The 23784-nt window shown below is 43.1% G+C and overlaps 1 protein-coding gene across 4 annotated transcripts in view; it reads left to right on the top strand.

Moving 5' to 3' along the window:
• The window catches only part of EPHA4 (EPH receptor A4), a 106348-nt gene that overhangs the window by 49368 nt on the left and 33196 nt on the right, over positions 1-23784 (top strand). For all 4 annotated transcript variants that reach the window (XM_054385723.1, XM_054385726.1, XM_054385725.1 and 1 more), the window contains one exon: positions 7978-8316. In XM_054385723.1, the coding sequence (XP_054241698.1) occupies positions 7978-8316 (339 nt within the window). The remainder of the gene's footprint in view (positions 1-7977; positions 8317-23784) is intronic.

Below are 23784 nucleotides of genomic sequence, written 5' to 3'. Positions count from 1 at the left end.
CACTCTGCTGCATTTAACAGTGTGTTTATAGGGTTTTCTCAGTCTGAGGGTGAACCAAGGTTATTATATATATTTTTTTTTTTTGTTAGAATGATTTTTAATCCTCATCAAGCTACGGTCGACTCTTTTCTGCCTCAAAAAAAGAGAGGTGTTATTTTCCTCAAGGAGAGTGCAGGAATGGTTAAAGAAGATTAAAGTCTTTTCTACATGCTTGAGGTTTTCTGATGTCTGGTGGGAATTGCCAATGAAGCTTCCTTCCGATTTCACACTGTCAGACAAACGCAGACCGAATGCAGGGTGACAACCTGCTTGAAAATAATTATCCATTGCCCTGGCTGCAGAGACATCCGGTACCTGATAAATGTGCTTTTACACATGTGTGCATACACAGTCTGAGTAAATTATTTTTTTAATCATTTTCTCCTTCCTGGGCTTGAAAGCTTCGTCCTGCTTGTTACTGAGTCACATACATACCTTTTGAAAGCATCTTTCTTTTAAAAGAGGGTATAAATGCACTGATCTGTTGACTGACTGGCAGGATGCACGTAACGAAGGGTCGCCTTCTGAAGCTTTGTATATTTGGAATATCTCCATTAGCACTTCCATGGAGAGTGCAGCTTTCAGCTTGAATTTTTAATAGCTCTCCTTCCCCAGACAGACCTTTCAAGGTAATAAATATTAACCATACCATAGGTTAGTAGTAAAAAGATGTGGTTACAGTCCAAACACTGATAACATCAGTTCAGTTCTTAATGGGTGATGTTGCTGCCACAATCATCCCCTACCACTATTAATGGCTGAGGACTGAGCTGGCATAGAAAGAGGAGCTCCTGGGCAGGAGCCTACTGCCAGGGGACAGGCTGTGACAGAAGAATGTGGGCAGGTGGCTGCTCAGGCCTAGAGAGTGCTTTATTTGGAGTGCCATCAGAGTGTGGGTTTCTTATGAGTGCTAAATTCACTTTAAAGGCATTAAGTGTCAGAACCCTGTTCTGAGGTGGTTGTGTGTTTGTTTTGGGGTCGTTTGTTTTTTTTTGTTTGGTTTTTTTTTTGTTTGTTTGTTTTTTGTTTGTTTGGGGTTTTTTCGAACCTGAGATAGTTGCAAATAATGACTACTTAGGTCTGATAAAATTGGTCAAACCAAAGCCCAGTACTTAATCTTCAGTGCTCTGTCAGGACTGCTGAGAAAAGTAGAAATGATTTGTTTTACCTATGGCTTTGGTGAACAAAAGCTGTTGGCCCAAAATTTGGAGTGGCAAGTGGTCTAAATGTGGGATTCTGGCATGACGGGGCAGCAGAGAGCCAAACTGCAAGGTTCTCCTTATTTCTTGGCATTTTATTGGTCAACAAAGCCACTCAGGAGCTGTTTTGCTGGGAATCATTTCTTTCTCTTCTCTTTTCACTGTCCTTTAATCCACGCCTCCTAACCATACACTGTTGCTGAACTGAATTAACTGGTTTAGTGAAGACAGTATTCTTTGTGTCAAACAAGTCTGTCTGGTCCAGCTGTAGAGAACTGTAATTGAATTTACTGCATACACCCACAGAGACTTCTAGAGCAGCACCTTGCTGGGCAGATCAGTAATAAAAAAGGAAGATGTAAAACCAGGGATATTAAACCCCTTGTCATTACCATTTAAATACAGCTCCCCAGCACAGTGTGCTTGCATTTTTTTTCTCCCAGCTCCCAGGATTAGTTTCCAGAGGTTTTTCTCAGTTGCTAGATGGGTCGGGTTTACAGCTGGAGGGAGAAAAGGGTGAGGGGGTTGACTTGGTTGGCATCTGTCTGAACACCTGACAAATTGTGTCTGTCTTGCTGGAGCTCCTCCAGCTTTCGGAGCCCAGATCCAGCAGGCCCTTTGACATGGGTTTGTAGCATATGGAGTTTGCCAGGGAAGAGCTGCTCTCCTGTAATGTTACAGAGCTTGCAATCCCAGTGAAGCCTGGTTAAACCCCATCCTTGGGCACATGAGCGTCCTGGTTCCTGCAGTTTCCTTTTGGCATGCATGAAGGGCTGGGCTCAACAGATCCCTGAGGGCATCAGGAATATTCACTTGACTGCAGCTAATCATCTTTGTGCTGTTTGCCTTTGAAATCGTTCCTTGCATTCGGGATAGACTTTCCTTGTCCTTGACAGAATGATTTTTGCCAGTTCTACTAGCTTGAATCACCTACAGTTCATAGAATCACAGAACAGTTTGGGTTGGAAGGGACCTTGTGTCAGTGTGAGCTGAAATTCCCCCTACACCAACAATAACCAGGCTAGCTCAGTCTGGAAGTGAATGAAAGCTGTATTTACAAGCAGATCTACAATCTATGATGAAGTGCAATGAATATGTACAAATATACAAAATTCACAACATTTACAAATATATGCAATCAACAGAAAAGCACAACCAGGCTCCCTTTGCTTCCCTGGAGGGGACCTCCCAAGGGGCCTCCCCCCAAGACCCCCCTGGCAGAAAGCAGAGTTAGCTAAAAGCAGAAAAACTTAGCTCCCCAAGGTCAGCGTGTTATCTTCAGCCAGAAGAAAAGAAACAGCAGCCAGACAGCCCAGCAAGTGAGCGAACTCCCCACTCCGACTGCAGACTGCCCTAGCTTTGTTTTGAGTAGTGGTTCTTAAACATTTCTATCTATCCAATGGAAGTGTTTAGAACAATCATTATTTTGCTTTCTTACACCCAATAGTGACTTATTTACACTCTTTCGCTTTCTCTGCTTGAACTTTGCAAAGAAAAATTAAAAAGTTTCAAACCTTCACAGATCTTTAAAATTCATCTAATCCAACCCCCCTGGAGCCAGAAGGGTCATCTTCAGGTAGAACAGATTGTTCAGAGCTCAGTCCAGCCTGACCTGGAACATATCTAGGGATGGGACATCTACCACCTGTCTGGGCAACCTGGACCAGTGTTTCACCACCCTCAGTGTAAAAGGTTTCTTTAGATCTAAACTAAATCTACTTTCTATAACTTATCCTTTGGTGTCAGGAGAAAAAGAGCTTTGGGACAACTTCCTCAACAGGATGGCATCTGAACAGCAGCCAAGCTTTGAGCCAACAACCTCTGGCAGTCCCTCAGTTGAAGGGCAGCTGATGTAAATGCAAAACATTATTTTCCTTGCAAATGAACAGTTTGCTGATGAAATGTTGTTATGCCCAGGGTTAGTCTGCAGTCAGTTTTGCTTCCCAGCCATGGGCCCTTGCCACCTGCACCTCCACACATGCTGGTTCAGTCCCACAGAGAGCTTTCACAGTGAAGAACTTGCTATGTAAGTCACTCCAGTGCTTAGACCAAGCTTGGCCCCTGGTATGAATCACAGAGGCTCCTTAACTCTTCCCACAGACACCTGTAATCCATGGAGAGCTTGGCACGCAGGTAGTGTAGCACATAGAGATGTCCTGAGCTCTGGAAGGCAGGAGGGAGCTCATCAGAGATTAGTATGTGTCCTTGTCGTGGTTTTCATCAGACTGGCAGTGGTGTGTGGGAGGCTTCTGACTGGAGAGGGACTAGAGTGTTTCGTAGGAAGGAAGGGAGAGAAATATTCATGGATAAAAAATTAAAATGCAGCCTCAGATGGTGGTCAGTGCTAAAACATATCACTCCTTTTAGTGTGCAAGTAATACTCGTACTCGTTAACCCCCTAAAAGCTCTAGTTTTCCTGAGAATTCATTTGACATGGGATCAAACGGTGTCCTTAAGACAGACAGATCTGTCTGTCTGTGGCTGAAGGAGAAAGAGTTGTCACAGCTATAGCTTATTGCAGCAACAGAAAGGCAAACAACCTGCATTGCCCAATGCATTTAGGTAAATCTAATAGGAGGGTTGAGGAAGATCGCAAGATTAGTTTGACAAAGATTATTAGTTGCTAAACAGACTTTTCAGTGTTTCCTTCAGTCCTGACACACACAATGAACTGCTCCACTCAGGTTCTTTCCATTTGCTTCATGGCTCAGTTGATTTTGATGAGTTTATTGTGAAGCAAGATTTATAGACCTGCAGGAAGGAATCAAATGAAAAAGTTCCGTTCCATGTGTTCCCACAGAGGAGCCCTCCTGTGTCCTGGTAAAGGGGTTGGGTGAGGGACCCAGCTTTCGGGCCCCGTGTCCTCTTTGCAATCTCTAAAGGGAGCTGTGCAAGCAGCTCTGCAGATCCGTCTCTCGGGGCCTGTTGTCTTGAGCAAGGAAAGTGAGAGCACTTAGCTTCCTAACCTTATAAAATGAACTTCATTGTTTTACAAACTTCTAGATTGTTTTCTTTTTTTTCTGTATGGACTGTTGCGTTTTTAAGCTCTTCTGGGCATTCATGCTTCCAGAGTGCCAAATGGTTCAGGCAATAGCATCCTTCCATCAGCAGGAGTTTTAGAAAAATACTGTAAATCATGAGGTTCAGGACAAAACCACAAACGTTGGCACCAGTTTGTGGTACAGCTCTATCTTCCCTCTCATGCCCCATAGCTGTTTTTTTCTGCAGGAGGACAGAAGGGTTTGTGTAAGGGAGGAGGTCTGGCTGCAGGACGCTGTTCCTGCAGGATCCTGCTAGCCCGGTTCATCTTGAAACAGTGCCGGCATTTCCAGCCTGCCATGGCCCTGAAAGGGTTTGCATCTCATCTATTGGCAGTGGCTCTGCTGTCAGAAAAAAGGCAAATCCTGACCGCCATTGAAAGAGCAGATACGCCCTGTGTTTCAACATGTGAAACGAGGCCCATCAATCTGAAACTCTTCCCCGCTCCCTGTGCCAACAGCTCCATTGATGACTATGCTCCAGCAAGAAAAGAAATTGCTTTTCCCCTCACTGTAATGTCAGCCCAGTGTTGGGAGACTCCCCCGCATCTTCCTTTTCATGCTGGAGGTGCTGCACTCATCTCCGTGACCTGCAAGCATCTGCTTCCCTGGTTTTCCGCTTGGTTGCGTCTCTGTTTAGACACTGCAATGCCTTGTCCCACATACTAATTACTGACTTCTTGCTTCTCGGGAGCTTGATTCATTCTGGCACATTTTCCCATGTGAAACTGGACCTAGAGCCTTGGAAAATATCTTAATGGACATCAGAGCAAGTCTGAGTTTAACCCCAAGCTGCCTGCTGTATCTGAGCTAAACGGCACCTCTTTCAGACCGTGACTGTGGCAGTGTGAGCCCTCCTCCCGGGGAGCGCTTTGATTCACAAATATCCCCCCTGACAGGCAGGCAGCCCTGGCAGAGGTGGGCGTTGCTCAGGGACAGGGGGTGTTTGTGCTGGCACTGCCTTATCTCAGCTCTCCTGGCCATGCTCTCACTGGTGTGATTGCAGCAAGTATAAGAAAACGTCTTTTCCTTTTCTTGCTGTAAAGCTCTTGGCGTTTCTCACAGGAGCAGCCTCTGTTCAGGGCTTGTTGCTGCCATGTACTCTGGGAGGACAGCCATCCTCAGCTCTCACCGGTTCCAACAGCTGCTCTGGTGAGATCAGACCTTTGTGGATTTGGGTTTGCAGTCTCTTGAGGCTGTTGTTTGTTCTTTTACCCCCTAGGTAGTGCAGAGGGACAAATGTTTTCAGCTTTGGGCACTGACCTGTCCTGAAGAGAGAGCCCTAGTGAGGCAGTTTGGGGAGTTTTGGGGTAGATGAAGTATAGGTGAGTTTCTGTTCAGCAGTCCCTGTCCTGCTGCTTGAGCTGATGATTTCTGGAGTGTCTTCCACCCTATTACACTCAATGTAGTTTTGCAAAGGAGGTCTGTATATTTGTAGGCAAAGCAGAGAGCACTTTCTGCTGCCCAGGGGAGCTGGCAAAGCCACCTCTTGCAGCAGGGAGAGCTGGTTGTGGGGCAGAGGTACCAGGCTGAGACTTGGAATAACTGTGACCGATGCCCTGGTGTGCAGGGTGTGACTTATGTGCCCTTGTTGTCTCAACACATCTCTCTGCACCTCAGTTTCCATGTGATGGACAGAGATTAAAAGCAATTTCTTTCCCTTTTCTTTCTCTGCTGTTATCTAAGTATTTTTTGGAGCAGGAAATGGCTCTTACTGTGTTTGGTAACTGATCTTTGAGTCAAAGGGTTTTGTCCATAGGACTCCTGAGTGTTGCCAGTCTATAAATAAAAGTCAGGAATGACAGGGCTGTGGTGGAGCAGGCGGGAGGGCCCCCAGCACAGGGGCTGCCTGGGCTCTCTTCTCCTTGTAGTAATTCTACCTGTCAGCCCTGATTAACTCAAAGGTTTGGCAGGAAGGAAGGATTTCCCTCTTTTCCAAATGAATATATTAATTGTCTTTTTCTGAAGTGAGCACAGAGGATCAATCCTGGCTCAAGCTACTCTTGCAGAGGAGTCATTTCATTGAGGTACTGAAGATAAATAAACACATTTGACCTCTGTAATTTAAGACTCTTTTCTTAACCTATCTGCCTCCCCTGAAATAAAAGATCTTCTCCCATTGAATGTGTTAGATTCTGGTGACTTCAAGCACAGACCAAGGGACATGATGCAGCCCTCCAAAACTTGTCATCCTCAGAGTGCTCAGGTCTCGGGCTTCTGTTTAGATGCACCTGATGAATTGCAGCAGCTAGAATTCATTTTCAGCATAGTCATCTCTTAATGGCTTAACCTTTTCACTGCTGCATTTGAGTCACTTGGTACTTTCAGCACAATTTTGCCATAAGGTTTCCAGTTCCCATTTCAGCCTGATGGCTGGTTTGATACCTTTGGCATATGATAGATTATAAATAAATTAATTACACACTTAGCAAAACTATTGGTGCTGGCTGAAATTTCCCCAGTTTCATAATACTTTAAGTAAGAGAAATGGAACACCTGGAATGAAATTGGCCAATTTTCTTTCCCTTCCTCTTCTGCTAGGAGGTCTGGTTGGACTTCTTTCGAATTCCAGCCATCAGATATGCTTTGATCAAATTTAAGACACTTTTGCAAGCTCTCCTGTGTCTTGAATAAAAATGGAATTTGTGACATCCTACAGAATTATTTCCAGTATTTTTCTGCTAGCATTATTTGTATTTAAAGCTCTGATTACGACTAATTACTAAGGGCTGCTATTTTTCCTGTGTTCCTGTTTGGAACCCAGTTCTGCCCAGAGAGGTCCTCTGCAGCCTGCCTTTGTCTCTGTCCCTAAATCCCATAGTTCCCATGCTGGAACCAGCTGGGAGCTGTTTGGCAGCATGTTTATGAATCTTAAAGTCTCCTGTCCCTGTGGTGCAAAAGCTGACCTTGTGTCTCTGTTTCAGTCTTATTTCCAAGCTTTTTGTAGGGTCTCTTGTTCCTGACCAATTTTCTTTCATTGGTTCTTCTGTCAGCTGCTTGTGCTATTTTCCTCCTCACTTCTTTCACATTCTCCAGCACTCCCCTGTTGTGGCCTTTATTCTCCCTCCTTGAAAGCCTTAGTTCTGTGTCCAGCCTTCTACTCAGATCTTCTTCCTGCATCCCAAAATGTCATATTCAGCTCCCTGCTTGATGGGCCTAAGTGTTCACTGGATGGGAGCTGACATCAACATGTCCAGAAACCATTTCGTTGCTAATACTAGGAGAAAAATATCAGGAAATCAGCAATTCCAGAGAAGATCTGCCTGTAGGTCATGGGGGACCTTAAAAGTCTCAAGTGAAGCATGCTTGTGCATTTGATGCTTTGCTTGGGAGACAATGAGAAATAAATGTAAAATATAGAGATTTTAAGTTTTTCATCAGAAATAATAATTAAGGAAAAAAACACTCTTGTTTATTTGCAGTGTAGGGCTTTTAGGTTCCTGTAGAGTTGGAAAATACTGTTAATTTATCAAGTAAAGAGATCAGAGTTTGATCTGCCTGTTAATATTTCACCTCCATTTAATATAGAGAAGTAAAATTCTGTGTGGTCCCCACTATCTCTGACTCTATCTCTGACTAAAATGGGAGCTGTACACTTGCAATATCAACCAGGACTCCAAGCGTGAAGGTGTTGCAGGTTTTTTTTCTTTTTTTTTTTTTTTCCCCCCTTACTTAAAACCATGTGGAATTTTTCTTTCTAGGCCCTCCATCTGCTCCCCAGAACCTGATTTCCAACGTCAATGAGACATCAGTGAACTTGGAGTGGACTGCCCCTCAGAACAAAGGCGGTCGGGAGGACATCTCCTACAACGTGGTATGCAAGAGGTGCGGTGCCGGCGACCTTAGCCGCTGCCGGTCCTGTGGCAGCGGTGTGCACTTCAGCCCCCAGCAGAATGATTTGAGGACCACCAAAGTCTCCATCACTGACCTCCTGGCACACACAAACTACACCTTTGAAGTCTGGGCAGTGAATGGAGTGTCCAAGCAGAATCCTAGCCAGGACCAAGCTGTGTCGGTCACTGTGACAACTAACCAAGCAGGTAGGAACCTAAGCACAAAAACCCTGCCTCTCCTCTGCTTGTTTTTAGGAAATCTGCGATTTCCATTGCATTTAGCATTAACAAATGAATGCACAGAGCCCTTAGATGCTTAACTGGGTTAAACCCTTGTTTTCTGTGGGTTTGTCTGGATAATTTAAATTCTTTCAAGCTGGAAAGCAGAGGGTTTGATTCCTGTGGCTGGGAGCAGAGCTGTGCTGCAGCACACTGCAGGGACACTGGGAGGCATTCTGCAGAAGCAGAACAGCACAGCAGCACTGGGTGATGTATGGGGACTGAGCCAGGGCCGCCAGCAACTCTGCCTTTTGCCTCTCCACAAGGGCATGAAGATGCCTTTGATCTTTACAGAGGGCAAAATACTCACTGGGGGAGCACAGGATTTTGTTTCCTTCAAAAGAGCACTGCATAAGATTCAGAGAGAAGAGTGAGTTGGTGCTTGCTTACTTGCCTGCTTGCTCTATTCTTCTGCAAAGTCACAGAATCAAAGAATTAGCGATGGGGGTTTTAAGGAATACCTGAAGATCCAACTCCCTTGCTAAAGCAGGGTCACCCAGAGCAGATTGCACAGGATGGAGTTCCAGATCCTATCTCACTGATAAATAAATACTTCCTCAACTGCTGCTAACTACATTTCAATTGATCAGAGCTGGCATGAAGATGAGCTTTCATCTTCCTGCTGGCTGATTTTTGCATGCCACTCATCTGGGAGAGTGCATTGCTATTTCATACCCGATTATTTCACATACCCTAGGCAGTGCTGCTTTTCTCAGTTATGCTTGATCTAGTGCAGGCTGCTGCAGCAGACTGCAGTTCAGTTTTGATCATTTGTATGATTTTATTCATTAATTACACAAAAAACTTCCTTGTTTGCAGCTAGCACAAGGTTCCAGTGCAATTTTTAATGTAGTGCACAAAACTATATACATTTGAATATGACACCCTTCTACATGCAGATGAGATACCCAGACTGTCAGACTGCCTCCAAGACTGTCAAACCTGTTGTTGACTTGCTCAGAGCATTGATTGCCTTCAAGTCCCACAGATGCTCTGGGCATTTGCAACTTCAGAGGGTAGCTCACAGGCTTATCAGTTATCCTTCTACTTGTGGTGTATGGGACAATACTAATTGTGGCAGTGTGTTTCAAACTCAGAAGTGATTAACTTGTTTTCTTCAATCCCCACAATTAATGCTGTGTATTTTTTTTAGTACTGGGACTATATAAATAGCTTGAATTGCAGTATTTGACTGTTTTTGAATTCCCGGTATGCATAGTCTATCTGTACACACTTTTAGCTGCAGTCCAGAGCACTTCACTTATTAACAGTGGGAGATAGATTCAACTTTGCGGTGACAGTTACAAGCAGAATTGTCAAATCTACACCGAAGCTCCTTTGAAAGTCTGCTCCAGTGTGTTTTGTTCTTTACATGTGGAATTGACAGCATCCCTTTTAAATTATGATTCAAAAATTCAAACTATCACTTTGCCTAGTGAAAAGGCGACTAATAGAGAGCAGGGGCTATTCCAGAGCCTTGGGAGAATGCTGTCATACACTGTATGAAAAGAGAAAGCTGAGAACAGCAGCAGGGACAGTGTTTTTGTGCTGTGAAAGCCCAGTGAAGAGTATTTCTGACTCATTTTAGCATGTGTAAGGATTAGAGGATGCATACATGCATGAATAAGTGAGTGGGATTCATCTACCGTGTGAAAATTCTACCATCTTCTGCTTTAATATGCAAACCAAAATCTGATTGAATATGCAAATAAGAATTGATTTTGTTTATTATCCATGAGTAGCAGTTCGTTCACGTCAGGAAATTTGTATTTTTGCCAACATTTCCAATTTAGAAACATGCCCAGTCTATCAAATGCTTCAGAGGGCCGGAGAAAAACTCTACTGGTACAAATGGAAATTAACTCTGAGGTGTCGGTGTTCTCCGTTCTTCAGTTGACTTTGTGTGTTCTGCTGCAGCCCACGTTTAACTAGGAATGTGTAGCCTAAACCTACAGATCTCAGCTGAGATAAATAGTCCTTACAGATGCAAATACCCCCATTGATTTCAGGGAAGCTGCTTGCCTGAGTAAAGGTTTAAGTTGGACCCTTGGGTTTTACAAGTGCTGATCTGTTTAATCATTGTCAATGTGCATCTGGGGTGCATTAAAATCCTTGTGCCACTCGTTTTCTTTTGCTATATTTCATTATAAAGAAATCATGTCGCAACAGAGCATGGCCACAAGGCTGGCGTTTGATCCTGCACTTTTCTTGCACTAATTTACAGGCACTTTGGATGCTTTGCAGCAATTTCTTAATCCAGAGCAGAGCCAAATTCCTCTTTTAACAGCACACTTTTTTCCTGTTTTGCTATTAAAAATGAAACTGCCAACACTGAAAATGTGTAAATGACTTTATGGCATTGCTGTCTATGCTTGTGCTTTCCAATATTTGATAGGAAAAAAAAAATGCTGTTAATGTAGTTCTTTAGATATGAACAGTGCTTTTGGGTCGTTGTCTAGGGAGTCTGCTGGAATTGTTTGCAGGAGGTGCATCCTTGAGTTAAATTCTGCAGGGATGAGTGTGCAAGGGAGCAAAGAATCCTTCCTTTTAGCAACACTCTCAAATCAACGTTCCAAATATGCAACCATATAATTAGAATAAAATACACAGAAATTTTAGAGCATGGCTTTTGATATCTGAGTCAGAAATCTGAATATTTGTGTGCTTGCTCACATTGTTGCCAGCCCCTCTAGAAGAAAGTGTGTGTTTGGAGATGGACAGAAAGCAATGAGAAATCAGTTACTGGTATATTCAGCACAAAACTGAAGCACTGTGTTGCAACGACATAAACAGTGCAATTGAAAAGCACAGGTGGTTTTGTGTTTGCTTTTGCCATTTTATTCTTGGAGATAATGAAATACGGCAGTTTATCCCCTTTGTTTAGAAACTCTTCAGCTTCCAACACTGTAGAAAAATGTTTAAATGAAAATAAGCTTTTGCCATTCAAATCAGGATCAAAACACTGAAATTCTTCAGTGCTGTGATGTAAGAATTTTGAGTATTGAATTCAGCTCACTCTTCCACATGTTTAGTATAATAATTTTTTTTGAGATGAGAACCTGCACTGTCTTCCCATATAAGATTCAAAAGAAATTAGACCAGCAAAGAATGGGACAGTGAGCTGTTGAAACTTGAAGCTAGTACCCATAGCGCTGGGAAATGCTGATATTAAGTGTCTCCCCTAGCAGTGGTGCCTTTTGTGGCTTTCAGTTGAAATCAGCACTTTGTCTGTCTTCTAAAAATGTTAAACGACTTGTGGAAGAGATGCAAACCAGCAATGCTCATGCAGTGCTGCTGAGAGGAGCTCATTTCAGGGAAAACTCAACCAGGTAGTTGAATTGCTAAAAAAAAAAATAAAATCTTGGGCTCCTTTTTATTTTTCTGTGAAGAATAAGGCTGTGAAGCTGCTCAAAATTAAATCTCTCAATAAAAAGACCTTGTTCACAGCAAGCAGAAAGCTTTTGGGGTTGTTTTGAAGAGACACTGAACAGTTTATAATTTTATTAATAATTTCAATAGAGCTGTTTTGTTCTCTAGCCTGGCAACCAGGTTCACTGCTATGTGCACGTTTGAGGGGGAAGTATCACAAGGAATGATGCTTTCCGTGGATGCTAAAGATGTTTATAAGGCAGTGTGAGGAGGGGAAGAGCATACACAAGCTCTAAATGAGATTTTAAATCCAAACTTGTTATGCTGCTTGCTCAGTTCCTTCCTTTTTGTTTGTGTTTGAGGGATGGGTGTCCTCCTTGCTCCTTGGCTTTGTTGAAGTTGAAATGGTTGGAATTTCTGAGTAAACAGGCTGCCTGCTGATTTGTTACCTTGTTAGGTTACCTCAGGCTCAGCGTTGCCTTAAGTGGGCCAGCAAAGCTAGATGGAGGCAGGATGTGCCAATTAGGATGAAAATACAGTACGAATAAATAAACAAAATTATTCTTTCTCCCATTGCATCAGGCTGGACGTTTTCAAGATGCCTATATTCAGGATCAAACACTAATCTTCCTTATGAATACCTCAGGCACTCAATCCCATTTCCCCCTTACTCTTCTTGCTCATCTCCCCAGCTCCTTTGTCTCTGTGATCCCCACACCTTGCCTGTCTGCCTGTCTGTTTGCCTGTCTGAGAGCTGCTTCATCTTGGAGACAGTGCAGTGTGGCTGTCTCTGCTGCTATCCTCCCCCCTCTTTTGTATGCTCCCGTGGTCCCTCAGCATCACTCAGAGCCCTGAGGTAGTTCAGCATCCATTGCTAGGCGGGAGCTAAAATGGGTCACGGTGCCACCAGGACTTGAGCAGTGCTGAAAAGACACACATGAATCCAGTATTCAGCTGGGACAGGCTGAATGTGGTGGCCCAACTCTGAAGAACCTCAAATACTGACATACAGTGAAGGGAAGAAAAATTTCAGCTTGGTTTTATTTAGCCTTGGCGTTTGTTTATGTTCTTAATTCCGTTACTAAAAGGAAAAAAAAAAATCTGAAATATCCTGATCCTTTGAGGGTTGTTGTGTTTTAAGTTAGAAATGGTGGGGAGGAGGAAAGAAATGGGGAATTACTTCCTTCTAGATGACTCACAAGTTGTTCTGGACTTTTTGGTAGGGGAATATATATTCCCATTTTGCATTTCAGTGGGTCTTCTTTGAAAGCCCACGTTTGCATTCAAAGGCTGATTAGCATTCCTCACGTGTTGTACAGCACAGCACAGAAAATGTATATAAGGCCTCACATTCTGCCAGAGTGGTTTAGCCTGTGCAGCACTCCATGTGCAGCGGTAAAAATTCACGGGCAGACATTGCCCTTGGTCAGTGTGCACTCCTCGTATTGACAAAGTCATAGTTGCTCAGGCAGATCAAAAGCAGCACATGCCACATCCAGGAAAGCAAAGGTTTTCGCTATTTTCTTTTTAATGTGCTGCTTCCCTGGATATTTTTAACCTCTCTATGAAGAGTTGCTCTGTAGTGAAACATCAAAAGATATTAAGTTGATTTCATACGCAGAGCTTTCCTTGGGTGACTGCATGAATACCCTTAAACTATGACTGGAAAATAAAATTAACAGATACTCTGAAGGTCGATCGATCCATCTGATTCTCTGAACTCAGTCGTGTTCTTTGAGTCTAGTCTCAGTATAAATAACATTGAATCATTTCGTGTTTGCAGAGAGTGAACATAACATTTTTTGACTTTATGTGGTGATATTTATGTGCATGTGGAGAATCTTATCGATAGGTAAAAGAAGTTAATGTTGCTCTCAAAAATGATCTGTAGCTGTTCAGACTGCTCTTTCCTTTTTTTAATGCAATCCTGATGGTGAGCTGTTTGTTGTGTTGAAACGTGATTTTGAAAAGCTATAAAACCCCAAGGAAGACCTCATCTCCAAATAGCTGGGGATGTTGGAGACAAGATTCATCATACAGCTGTGAAACGGTTTCACAGGCTCTCTAAAATAGCATAAGTGGCAAAATAAGTAATTTTCTGTTCTAACATCAACAGTCTGTAGTGCCTGCTGAGGATATGTGGAGGCCAATACTGGTTTCCTTTCATGGCTTCTGGGTTTTCCAATCCAGCTCTCTGCTGGGGTCCGTTGGATGATGTGAGGATTAGGGCATTGCGGAGGGCAGGTTTAAGGTGCTGGGACAGGCTGTTTCTAGGGGAGTGTTTTGTTCCGGTTGGAAAGTGTTGAGATTTGCAGCGATTGGATGGTCCAACATGGAAGCTGTGAAGGTGGGTAAGCTTGTGTCCCTGCTCAAGCATGCTGGACACAGCAATGCCTGCATGTAGCCTTCCCGGATATCCAGGAGTCAATTCAATTCCCCCCCCGGCTTGTTGGTTTTTTCTTTTTTTTTTTTTTTGTTGCTGTTCTTCAAAGTCTTTGCTATAAGCATTGTCCCACCCTTTCCAGTTACTTGTTCCCTGTGGCCAAAAGATACAAATAGTCTGTTCCAGGAGTCCTTTTACAGGCACACGAGCCCAGGAGGAAACTCGTGCATGTAGCTGGGTGTGTATAAACGCTCACAGCACCCTGGCCACCCAGTTCCCCTAGGCCTGCTTTACAATAATCTCTTGGCAAACATCTGGATCTGTGCCAGATGTCCAGAACATGAGGGGTGTATATGATGCTTCTCACTGCTGCATTCTTTTTTTTTTTTTGTCTGCAGAATATCAGGGTAATAGAAAAGGGGAGTTGTAAAGGGGTGTTTTTATTTTGCTTTAAAGGTATTTGTGCTAAGGATGACGGATCAGTAGTCTTCTTGTTCCTCAAATGGACCTGTCGGGCGTGAATTCAACAGGGAAAGAGATTCAAAACTAGTAAGCAGGGACTTGAACAAGGAGTGATCAGTGAGCGTGACACTCAGAGTGATTTGTTGCAGCATCTTGCAGAATTCCAGGCTAATTATATGCAACTTTATTGTTTTGAATCTAAATCAGTGTGGTTTCTAAGGCTTCACATTTCTCTGCTAGATACAAGTTACAGTTCCCCCCACCTCCCTGTACAGACATTTTCAAATAGAAGGGTTGGAACGTTGTCAGCTGTTGTAGTGTTTCCTCTGCCCTGGTCAGTGACGTTACCTGCCAGGTTGTGCAGGACAAGGACCTGTCTTGCTCTTTCCTGATTTTGCTTCTCCAAGAGAGTTGAGTTTTGGCTTCTGCTGTCTGAATATTTACATCAAAGGGAGTTACTACCAGGACTCTGAAGCAAACCAAATAATGAATTTTGGGAAACCACAAGCCTTTCAAACAGAAACACCATGGGAGATACAGAGAGATAAGTGATTCCAGTGCAAGAAATTTGGGAATTTTATGGGAGCAAATGCTTTGGGAATACTTTTCAATGGGCAGATCTCAGTGTTGAGTGTGAGGTTTCTCAGACCCTCAGAGGTATCGTGTGTTGACTACTTCAGAATTTCTTCTACTGCACATTTAATTAGGTGTGTAAGATAATGTGTTTGAGTAAGGAGCTTTTCCAATGTGGCAGATGCAATTGGGAGTTTCTTATTAACAACTCTGTGTTCCTGCACAGGCTTTAGCTGATGGTCTGTAATAAATGAGTCGTCCTAGGCATACGTGCTCCCTTCTTATAAACAAATCTGGGGAAACTATTGTTGGGAGGGATTAAATTATTATTTTAAGGTAACTGCAGCTTTCCACAAAGAAATAATAATGAAATGAACAACTGACTGCTTGCTGGCAGAGCTGCCTGCACCACCCATTTCCATGAATTTGTATTCAAGGTGGGGGATACAAGTCGTGGTCGGAAGGGAGACAAAAACGTAGTGCTTTCTAAAGATCCTTAGTAAATAACCAGCTTCAGGGTTCAGTGAACAGCTTAGACGAGTTGCTTGTCAGATAGAGCCAAGAAATAATTACAGCATTTAAGTAAGAGTTTGGTCACATTTTTAAAAAGATCTCATGGTTTCCTATGGAAAATGACCAGGGGGGTGGGGGTGTGGAAAACAAAGTATTTTGTTTCAAGACCGAGTAGCTTTGACTATATTTAAATTACATAAAATTATTTTTAGGGAGGCTTCAAATTGGGTCAAATTCTGGTCTTGGCGATGTTGGTACAGATGAATGGTTACCAAACTGACAGAGGTGAAGCTGCAGAGGTCCTGCAGCTTTTATTTGCTCTGAACTAACTGCACGTCTCCTTTCACTGACCTTTCACATCCATGAAACTTGCTGTCCTGTCTGAACTGTTTCTTCAACAATTGGCAGGGAAATACTGTCATGTGGAAGGAGATTCTGCCCAAGAATGTTTGTGGCTATCAAGTGTTTAGATTGGCTTCTAAATTTTCTTGTTCTTGCAGCTAGCTAAATTAATTGGAAAGCAGCCAGAGAGACAGCAGAGTCCAGTCTGGAGTTGAGCAACAATAAAAGGCTTCGGAGAACTTTATCAAAGCTTCCATTAACCCCCTGCTGATGTCCTTAAACGGGATTTTTTTGAGAGAGTGGAAATACAAAAGCTGGGCTGCGCAACTGCCCCTGTGTGTCCATTCAGAGGCTTGAAGTCCGTACAGTTACTAATTAAAATGCCATACAGAGTAGCACAAATAAACATCACTAGTCCCTGAAGCTCAGAGTCCCTGAGCTGGCTTGTAGTGCAGGGGCAGGATGCTGAACTGCCCAAAGGGTGTGTAAAGCAACTCTTTGCTTCAGGTGCAGCTCCTGATACAGGGACAAAGAATGTCAAATCCATCCATATACATGAAGTCATCCTTCCACAGTGCCATTCCGAGGCAGCCTGGTTTTGGTTTTGTTGGTGTTTTTGAATTTGTTGGTTGGTTGGGAGTGGTATTGTTGTTTTGGTTTGGAGTTTGGGGTTTTTTTGGTTGAGTATTTTTGGTTTTGGTTTTTTGTGTGTGTGTTTTGGCTTTTCTTTTTTTTTTTTTTTTTTTTTTTTTTTTTAATAGTGTTGTATTAAACCAGGAGGGCTAAATAGAGCTGTGGCATGCCTGCTGGATCTCTATAATCATGTTTGCCAGCTTTTGGTGACCATCAGAATGCTGAGCACACGAGTGAATACTGCTCCTTTCATTGAGAAATGTCACTTCACATTTAGCCCCACGTGTGAACGGGTGTGCAGGGAGCCCTTTATTATCATGGCAGGGCTCCAGTGGGCTTCCCCTCCCAAACAAAGCATAGCCTCTCTCTGCATCTACTTGAAGGATTTCATGGCGTCTCCTTCAATTAAGGTAATCTGCCTTCATTACTAAATTCAAGAGGCAGAGTCCCAGAACACTTAGTAAGGCACTCTCAGAATGGATTTGGGCTCACTGAAAGTTATGAACTGCAAACAACAACAGTTGATCATGATTTTGGATTTATCTTTTAAAATCTCATCTAGAGAGATCTGAGAAGCTCAAACATTAGCAGTTTATTCCTCTGATCATTTATATGTCAAATCATCCCTTATGGAAAAGTCCTATTGTTAATTTAAAGGAAATTATAACTTTTGTCTCAGCTGTATGAACTGTTCCTGCAGAATTTATTAGAATTTTTATCCCTGCTATCAAATTCTATTGCCTAGTCCTAAAAAGACAATTGACTGATTCAATTTTTTTTTTATTGAATACTTATACAGTTCCATAAAATCTCTTTTGGTTTTGTCTGCATTAAAATCCATTGAAAAGATCCATGGATTATTACAAACAGCAGAACCCTTAAACTGCAATCTGTGGATATAAATGTCTTTCAGTTTCATAGATCACAGCAGACTAAAAGGAAAGCACTGAAGTTTTTAATTAGCTTTTTGTTACTTTTAATTTCCTCTGTGCCATTAATTGGTCCTGTCAATAAATAATAGAATTGGACAGTTTTGCCTAAGCCAAATAGGAAGGTAGGGTGTGCTGGGAGAGATGTCATGTATGGATTGAGTTTGGTGTGGTGTCTGTTTATTTTAGCAAACAAATAAAGGCATGGTCTGAAGACAACCCACTACAAGGGCTCCCTGGGAAGATTGCACTTGTCTCGATAATGTACTGCGTTCCTTAAATCTGTCCTCGGAATCAGCCCCTATTTATCTTTCTTAGGATGAAAGGGAATGTAGATGGAATGGCTGCAGCCTCCCTTCTAGTTTATCAGGGTATTGTGCATGCACATCAATAAGACAAAGTGACTGGAGTATGGAAGTGGCTGAGTGTTAAATCTTGCAGTGTTCTAGCTCCCCAGGCACTCTGGTTCAGAGCAGCCACGAAGAGTCCTCCAGGAGCTACAGAGGTTTGCAGGCTTTCCAGTATTATTCAGATGTGATGTGCACACCTGGCAGGGCCTTTCCAAGAGCGTTGCAGCTCTTTGCCTCTAAGGTTAAAATGGCAATTAGGGAAGTGCTAGGAAGAACTGGTTTCAAGAGGATGGACTGAGCTCAAAGGGAGGCTTGAGCACTCCTCACAGAGGTGACATTTGTCTTTAACCAGGAAATATTTGTATTGATATTTGTTAACCCAACAAGCTGTGAACTTCAGGTGTTGGAGGGGCTCTGTATCAGAGGAATTTCCTGCCTTGTTTTCAGTCTGACTGATCCTTAATGGAAGTTACCAGCTTTGTCTGGATCAGATGAGAAGAGAGTTGAAGTTTTGGATCAGTGGATGACGAAATTGAATTAACATCAACACTATGAAACTTACAGTGAGGAGAGATACAACATCAAGCAATGCTTTGCATGCTGTTGGAAGGAAGGAATAAATCTTGGATTGCAGGTTTTTAAATGAAGATGGTATTTTTCCTTACAGTACCCAGCCTGTGCACTTCTGGGTTCCCTCTGGGGTTCTAGTCTTGGTGGGGAGGAGTGACCTGCTGCAGAGATCTTCTCATCAGGAGCTGCCACAGGTTATCCATGTCCTCTTGCACATCTAGAACTGATCATGAAGGTCCAGTCTCTGAATACAGACCCACCTATGCAATTGCTGAGCTAGTTTGGGATTAAGGGGAGACTTTATTGTTCTCTACAACTACCTGAAAGGAGGTTGGAGCAATGTGGGAGTTGATCTCTCAGGTAACAGGATGTGAGGAAATGGCCTTATGTTCCATCAGGGGAGGTTTAGGTTGGACATTAGGAACAATTTCTTCACTGAAAAATTGCTTAAACCCTGAAACAGACTGCCCAGGGAAGTGATGGAATCACCATCCCTGGAAGTGTTCAAAAAACATACAGATATGGTGCTGAGGGACATGGTTTAGTGGTGAACTTGGCAGAGTTAGGTTAATGGTTGGACTTGATGATCTTGGTGGTTTCTTCCAACCTTAATGAGTCCATGATTTTATGATTATTGTTTTTTACAGGCTTCCCCAGACTGTAGCTCAGTGCTCCTGCAGAAACTAAACATGGTTGATTTCTTTGTACAACTTTTTGTAGCCTCGTGAGGTTGATTTTGTTATTTTATTTATTTTAGGATTTGAAGTTGTTCCTGCTGTGTAACGGCACTTGCACTGCACAGGAAACTTTACCAATTATCTTTCTGACTGTGTTCCACTGAGGCAGCCACCTTTAATATTTAATTGCTTATTCCATTTGGGTTTTTTCTAATTGACACGGTTTTTAGATGAATAATGCACTAGTTCTCAGTATCCGGAGTAAAGGCAAAATAATGAAACCCCTTTGTAAGTTTAATTACGTGCCACCTATGGTGTAATCTTTTGCTGACATCATGAACTAAGACTTTAATTTTAAGGTTTGTGTGTTTCAGGAAGCTCAAGACTCTTCCCCAATTTGTCCCTCATCACTTTTTTTTTTTTATTGAACATCAAGCTTCAGGTAGTTTTGCTTTATGCAGCCATATTGTGTGCAGAATGTTGTTTTCTCTCTCATTGGGTCTATTAATAGTTTTTAATTTCCTGAAGAAATCTGCCTGTTGCAGATGAAGGAAAGGGAGCTTAATTCTGTTCTAGTGAGAGGACTTGCCAGAAGAGCTGCAAGTGTGAGATTTAGGTGTGCTGCTGCTCAACTTTTCCAAAAGTACAGAGTGAAGTAGAGGAGCTTTGAGGGACAGTATGGCAGGATGTCTAGCAGTGTCTGGGAAGACCTGAGGATCGCCAAGTGCTATCAGACTGGTGTCCTTCACAAAGTACTACTAATTTGAACCCAGAAAACCTAAACCTTGATTCAATCTCAACAGTTTCTCGATAGCCTGAAGGCAGAGATTATATCATGTCAAGTCCATCTAGCCTTTGTATAGCAGGTAGATTGCTGGGGTTTTAGCTGAATGCTTTGAATATCAACTATAAGTAAAAATTAGAAGCCGTTCAGTTGAAAGGTACATGTGTAAATGCAGGTTTTCTGCACCAGCCTCTTCTGTTTGATGGAGCTTAAAGAAAGGTGAAGTTCCTTAACTTTGGTGGCTTCAAAACAAATTGTTACTCTCAAGTGTTAAGATGGTAATTATGTTGGTTTGTTTTTTTTTTTGGGGGTGAGCCATAGAGGGTGTTTGGTGGGGTTTTTTTAGTTGTTGGGTTATTCCTGGGTTTGATTCTTCTGGATGGTGAAGACTGTCAGGGCTCAGGGCTGGGCTGGGCTGGCCACCATATGTGACAGATGCTCTCTTTTTATGAATTCCTCTCCCTTCCCAAAGAGAATGAGACAGACTGATGGATTGGGAAAACCAGCTTTAATGGAAATAATACCAATAAAATATATACAAATAGATACAAACCAGTATCAAACCCAACCCCTTGATGGTAATGACATAACCCTCACCACTAATGCTAGGGGCAAGCACTGTAACCATCAGCGTTCTCACTGCTAGAATCAGTTTCTCTGTGAGAACGTGCTGTGAAGTTCAGAAAGTGCTGTTGCTGAGAAGTCAAATCCCTGAACAGAATTAGTTCTCTTCCAGCTCAAACCAGGAGAGGGGCTCAGGAAGGCATGTCTGAGACCTAGCCTGAGGTAGCTGTATATCACAGTTAACAAAATTACAAACATTTTAATTTATATTTTCTTCTGAGATTCTTGCAATTTCTCACTTCAGGTGATTGATCTGAGTAACCCGAATGGCAAAGTCTTAACTCTCTGCTATTACTGTAGCACTTCAGAAGCCAGGATGAGACAATGTAGCCCAATCTATTTATTAAAATAGCAGTGAATGCTGTTTTAGCAGAGTGAGTCATAACATACATCTATTAATTTTGTTTAGAAGATACTTCACTATTTCCAAAACATCTAAGTCATGCATAGGGCAGAGGCTTTTATTTGTCTGGGTTTCAAGAAGGCTCTTAAGCAGCTCTTTTCACAAAATCTAATATTCTTAATGCTGAAAGCAAGTGCCAGAGGAAGTTATTTAGCACATAGATATATATCATCTAGATATTTGTGTTGCAAGTAAATAAAAAATAACTGCAAGAACCGAGAACAGCATTAGGAGATGAGAGTTGCCTTGGGTACCAGATCACACATTTTGCCCCATTTATTCCATAACTGCTGAGGTAACCACCATCCTCTCACTATTAGAAAGGACCAAGGAGCAGAAATGAGGCTTTGCATTGACAGAGACAGACATTGAGGCAGCAGGTGAGAGCTGTCCTTTGCAAGGTGAGACAAAGGGTTTCACCTTTTGGAATATTAATAGAGGGTCAGTATTTTCAATGTTGTTTTGTGTGTCATGATCCACTATTGTAAGTGGTTGGAAAGCTGCATAGAAGTGGTTTTCAGGGCACAGATACACAACTCATTGGTCATTGATAATTTAAGAACAGCTCTACCCTTCCTTGTTTGTTGACTCATCGGTTGTAGGTGTGCATACGTTTTACTCTGGGCAGGATGGGAAAAGGAGGAGTAGCTGGATAGTTGCTTGACTGGAGGAAGAGCTTGGGGAATGGGACAGGGATCTTGCAATATTAGTCTGTTGGAAAAGACCTTCAGGTCATCAAGTTCCAAACATTATCTTAACTCTACCAGGGCTGTTACTGCACCATATCCTTGAGCACCATACTTAGACAGCTTTTAAATACCTCCAGTGATGGCTATTCAACTACTTTCCTGGGGAGCGTGTTCCAGCCTTTGATAACCTTTTTGGCTATAGAAGTTTTTCCCCACTATGTAACCTCCCCTGGTGTACCTTGATGCCATTTCCTCTTGTCCTGTCAGTTGTGACTTGTGAGAAGAGACCAACACCCACCTCTCTGCAATCTCCCTCTGGTAATTGAAGAGAGTGAGAAGGTCTTCCCTGAGCCTTCTTTTCTTCAGACTAAGCAACCCCAGCTCCCTCAGTCTGTCCTCATAAAGTTTATTTTCAAGACCCTTCATCACCTTTGCTGTCCTTCTCTGGACCCACTCCAGCAGGTCAATGTCTCTTGTGTACTGTGGTGCCCAAAACTGAACCTGGCATTCAAGGTGAGGCTTCACCAGTGCTGATTAGAGGGGACAAGCACTTTTGTAGTCCTGCTGGCCACACTGTTCCTGATGCAGGCCAGGCTGCTATGTGCTTCTTTGGCCACCTGGGTACACACTGGCTCATATGCAGACAGCTGTCATTGAACACCCCAGGTCCCTTTCTGCTGAGCAGCTTCCCAGATGCAGGACTTGGCATTTGTTGAAGCCCTTATGATTGGCTGAAGTCCATCAATCCAGACTGTCCAGGTCCCTCTGAAGAGCCTTCCTACCCTCCAGCAGATCAAACTCCTGCCTAACTTGATGTCATCTGCAGACTTAACTGAGGGTATTCTCAATCTCTTCATCAAGGTTATTGATAAAGACATCAAACAGGACTGGCCCCAGCCCTGAGCCCTGAGGAACACCACTGGCTGCCAACTGGATTTAGCTCCATTCCTTATCACTCTCTGAGCCCAGCCAACCAGCCAATGTTTAATCCAGCAGAGTGTACACCCATCCAGGCAGCCAGTTTTTCATGAGGATGCTTGGGATAGGGGTGGTGGGGAGGGCGGCAGCTTTATTGAAGTCCAGGTAACCAATATCCACAGCCATTCTCCATCCAGCAAGTGGGTCACTTTGTCGTAGAAGGAGATGAGGTTCTTTAAGTAGAACCCATATTGACTGGCCTGATTTTCCTGTAAATGGTATTTATGGCACTCCTGCTGATTTGTTCCATGACCTTCCCTGGCACCAAGGTCACTGACAGGTCGGTAGTTCCCCAGATCCTCCTGTTGGCCCTTATTGTAGGTGGGTGCCACATTTGCTTGTCTCCAGTCAGTTGGGACCTCCCTGCGTAGTCAGGACTGCTGCTAAATCATGAAGAGTTGCTCGGTGAGCACATCTGCCAACTCCTTCAGCACTATTGGGTGTAACCTATCTAGCCCAAGAGACTTGTGTATATCTAGGTGGTTCAGCAGGTCACTCACCATTTCATCCTGGGTGATGGAGGTTGTGTTCTGTTCCAACTGAAGGGGCTGGCTACCCCAAAGGCAGCTAGTCCTGCTATTAAAGACTGAAGCAAAGAATGCATTAAGTACCTCATCCTTAGTCATTGTGTTTTCCCCTGCATTCATCTCATTTTAGGGGATCTGATGTAGCTTTCATGTCCTTGTGGAAGGAGCTGGAGGGGAGGTGGTAATCTGTTTTGTAAAGGCAGGTCAGCAGACTCCTCCAGCAAACTACAAAGAATTGGCTATTTCTGGGGAGGAATTAGTTCTGGTGGCTACCTTAGGCTTCCAAGAGGAATCAGCAGGGTGTGGTGATGAGGTAGGTACCCTGAGGAGATGGTGTAAATGGGTTAGATTGCTCCAGACTACTTATTTGGAGTGATTGGTGAATGTTCCATTTCCAGTGTTATTGCCTGTTTTAATAACTAGAGGCTATGTCCGCCACTTTCTCATTCTTGCTCCCTCAGTGCCGCTATATTTTGGCACTATGTTGTGTACAGGGTTCTGGTGGTCTTTGCTTGCTGGACCAGCATCTGGGAAGTAAGAGGATGTTTGTAGCATGTTCAACAAGTGTTCAACTCAAATTCGTGTCATGA

This window comes from Indicator indicator, chromosome 13 (genome assembly GCF_027791375.1).
Source record: "Indicator indicator isolate 239-I01 chromosome 13, UM_Iind_1.1, whole genome shotgun sequence".
Taxonomy (NCBI): Eukaryota; Metazoa; Chordata; class Aves; order Piciformes; family Indicatoridae; genus Indicator; species Indicator indicator.
This window is presented reverse-complemented; position numbering and strand designations above follow the sequence as displayed.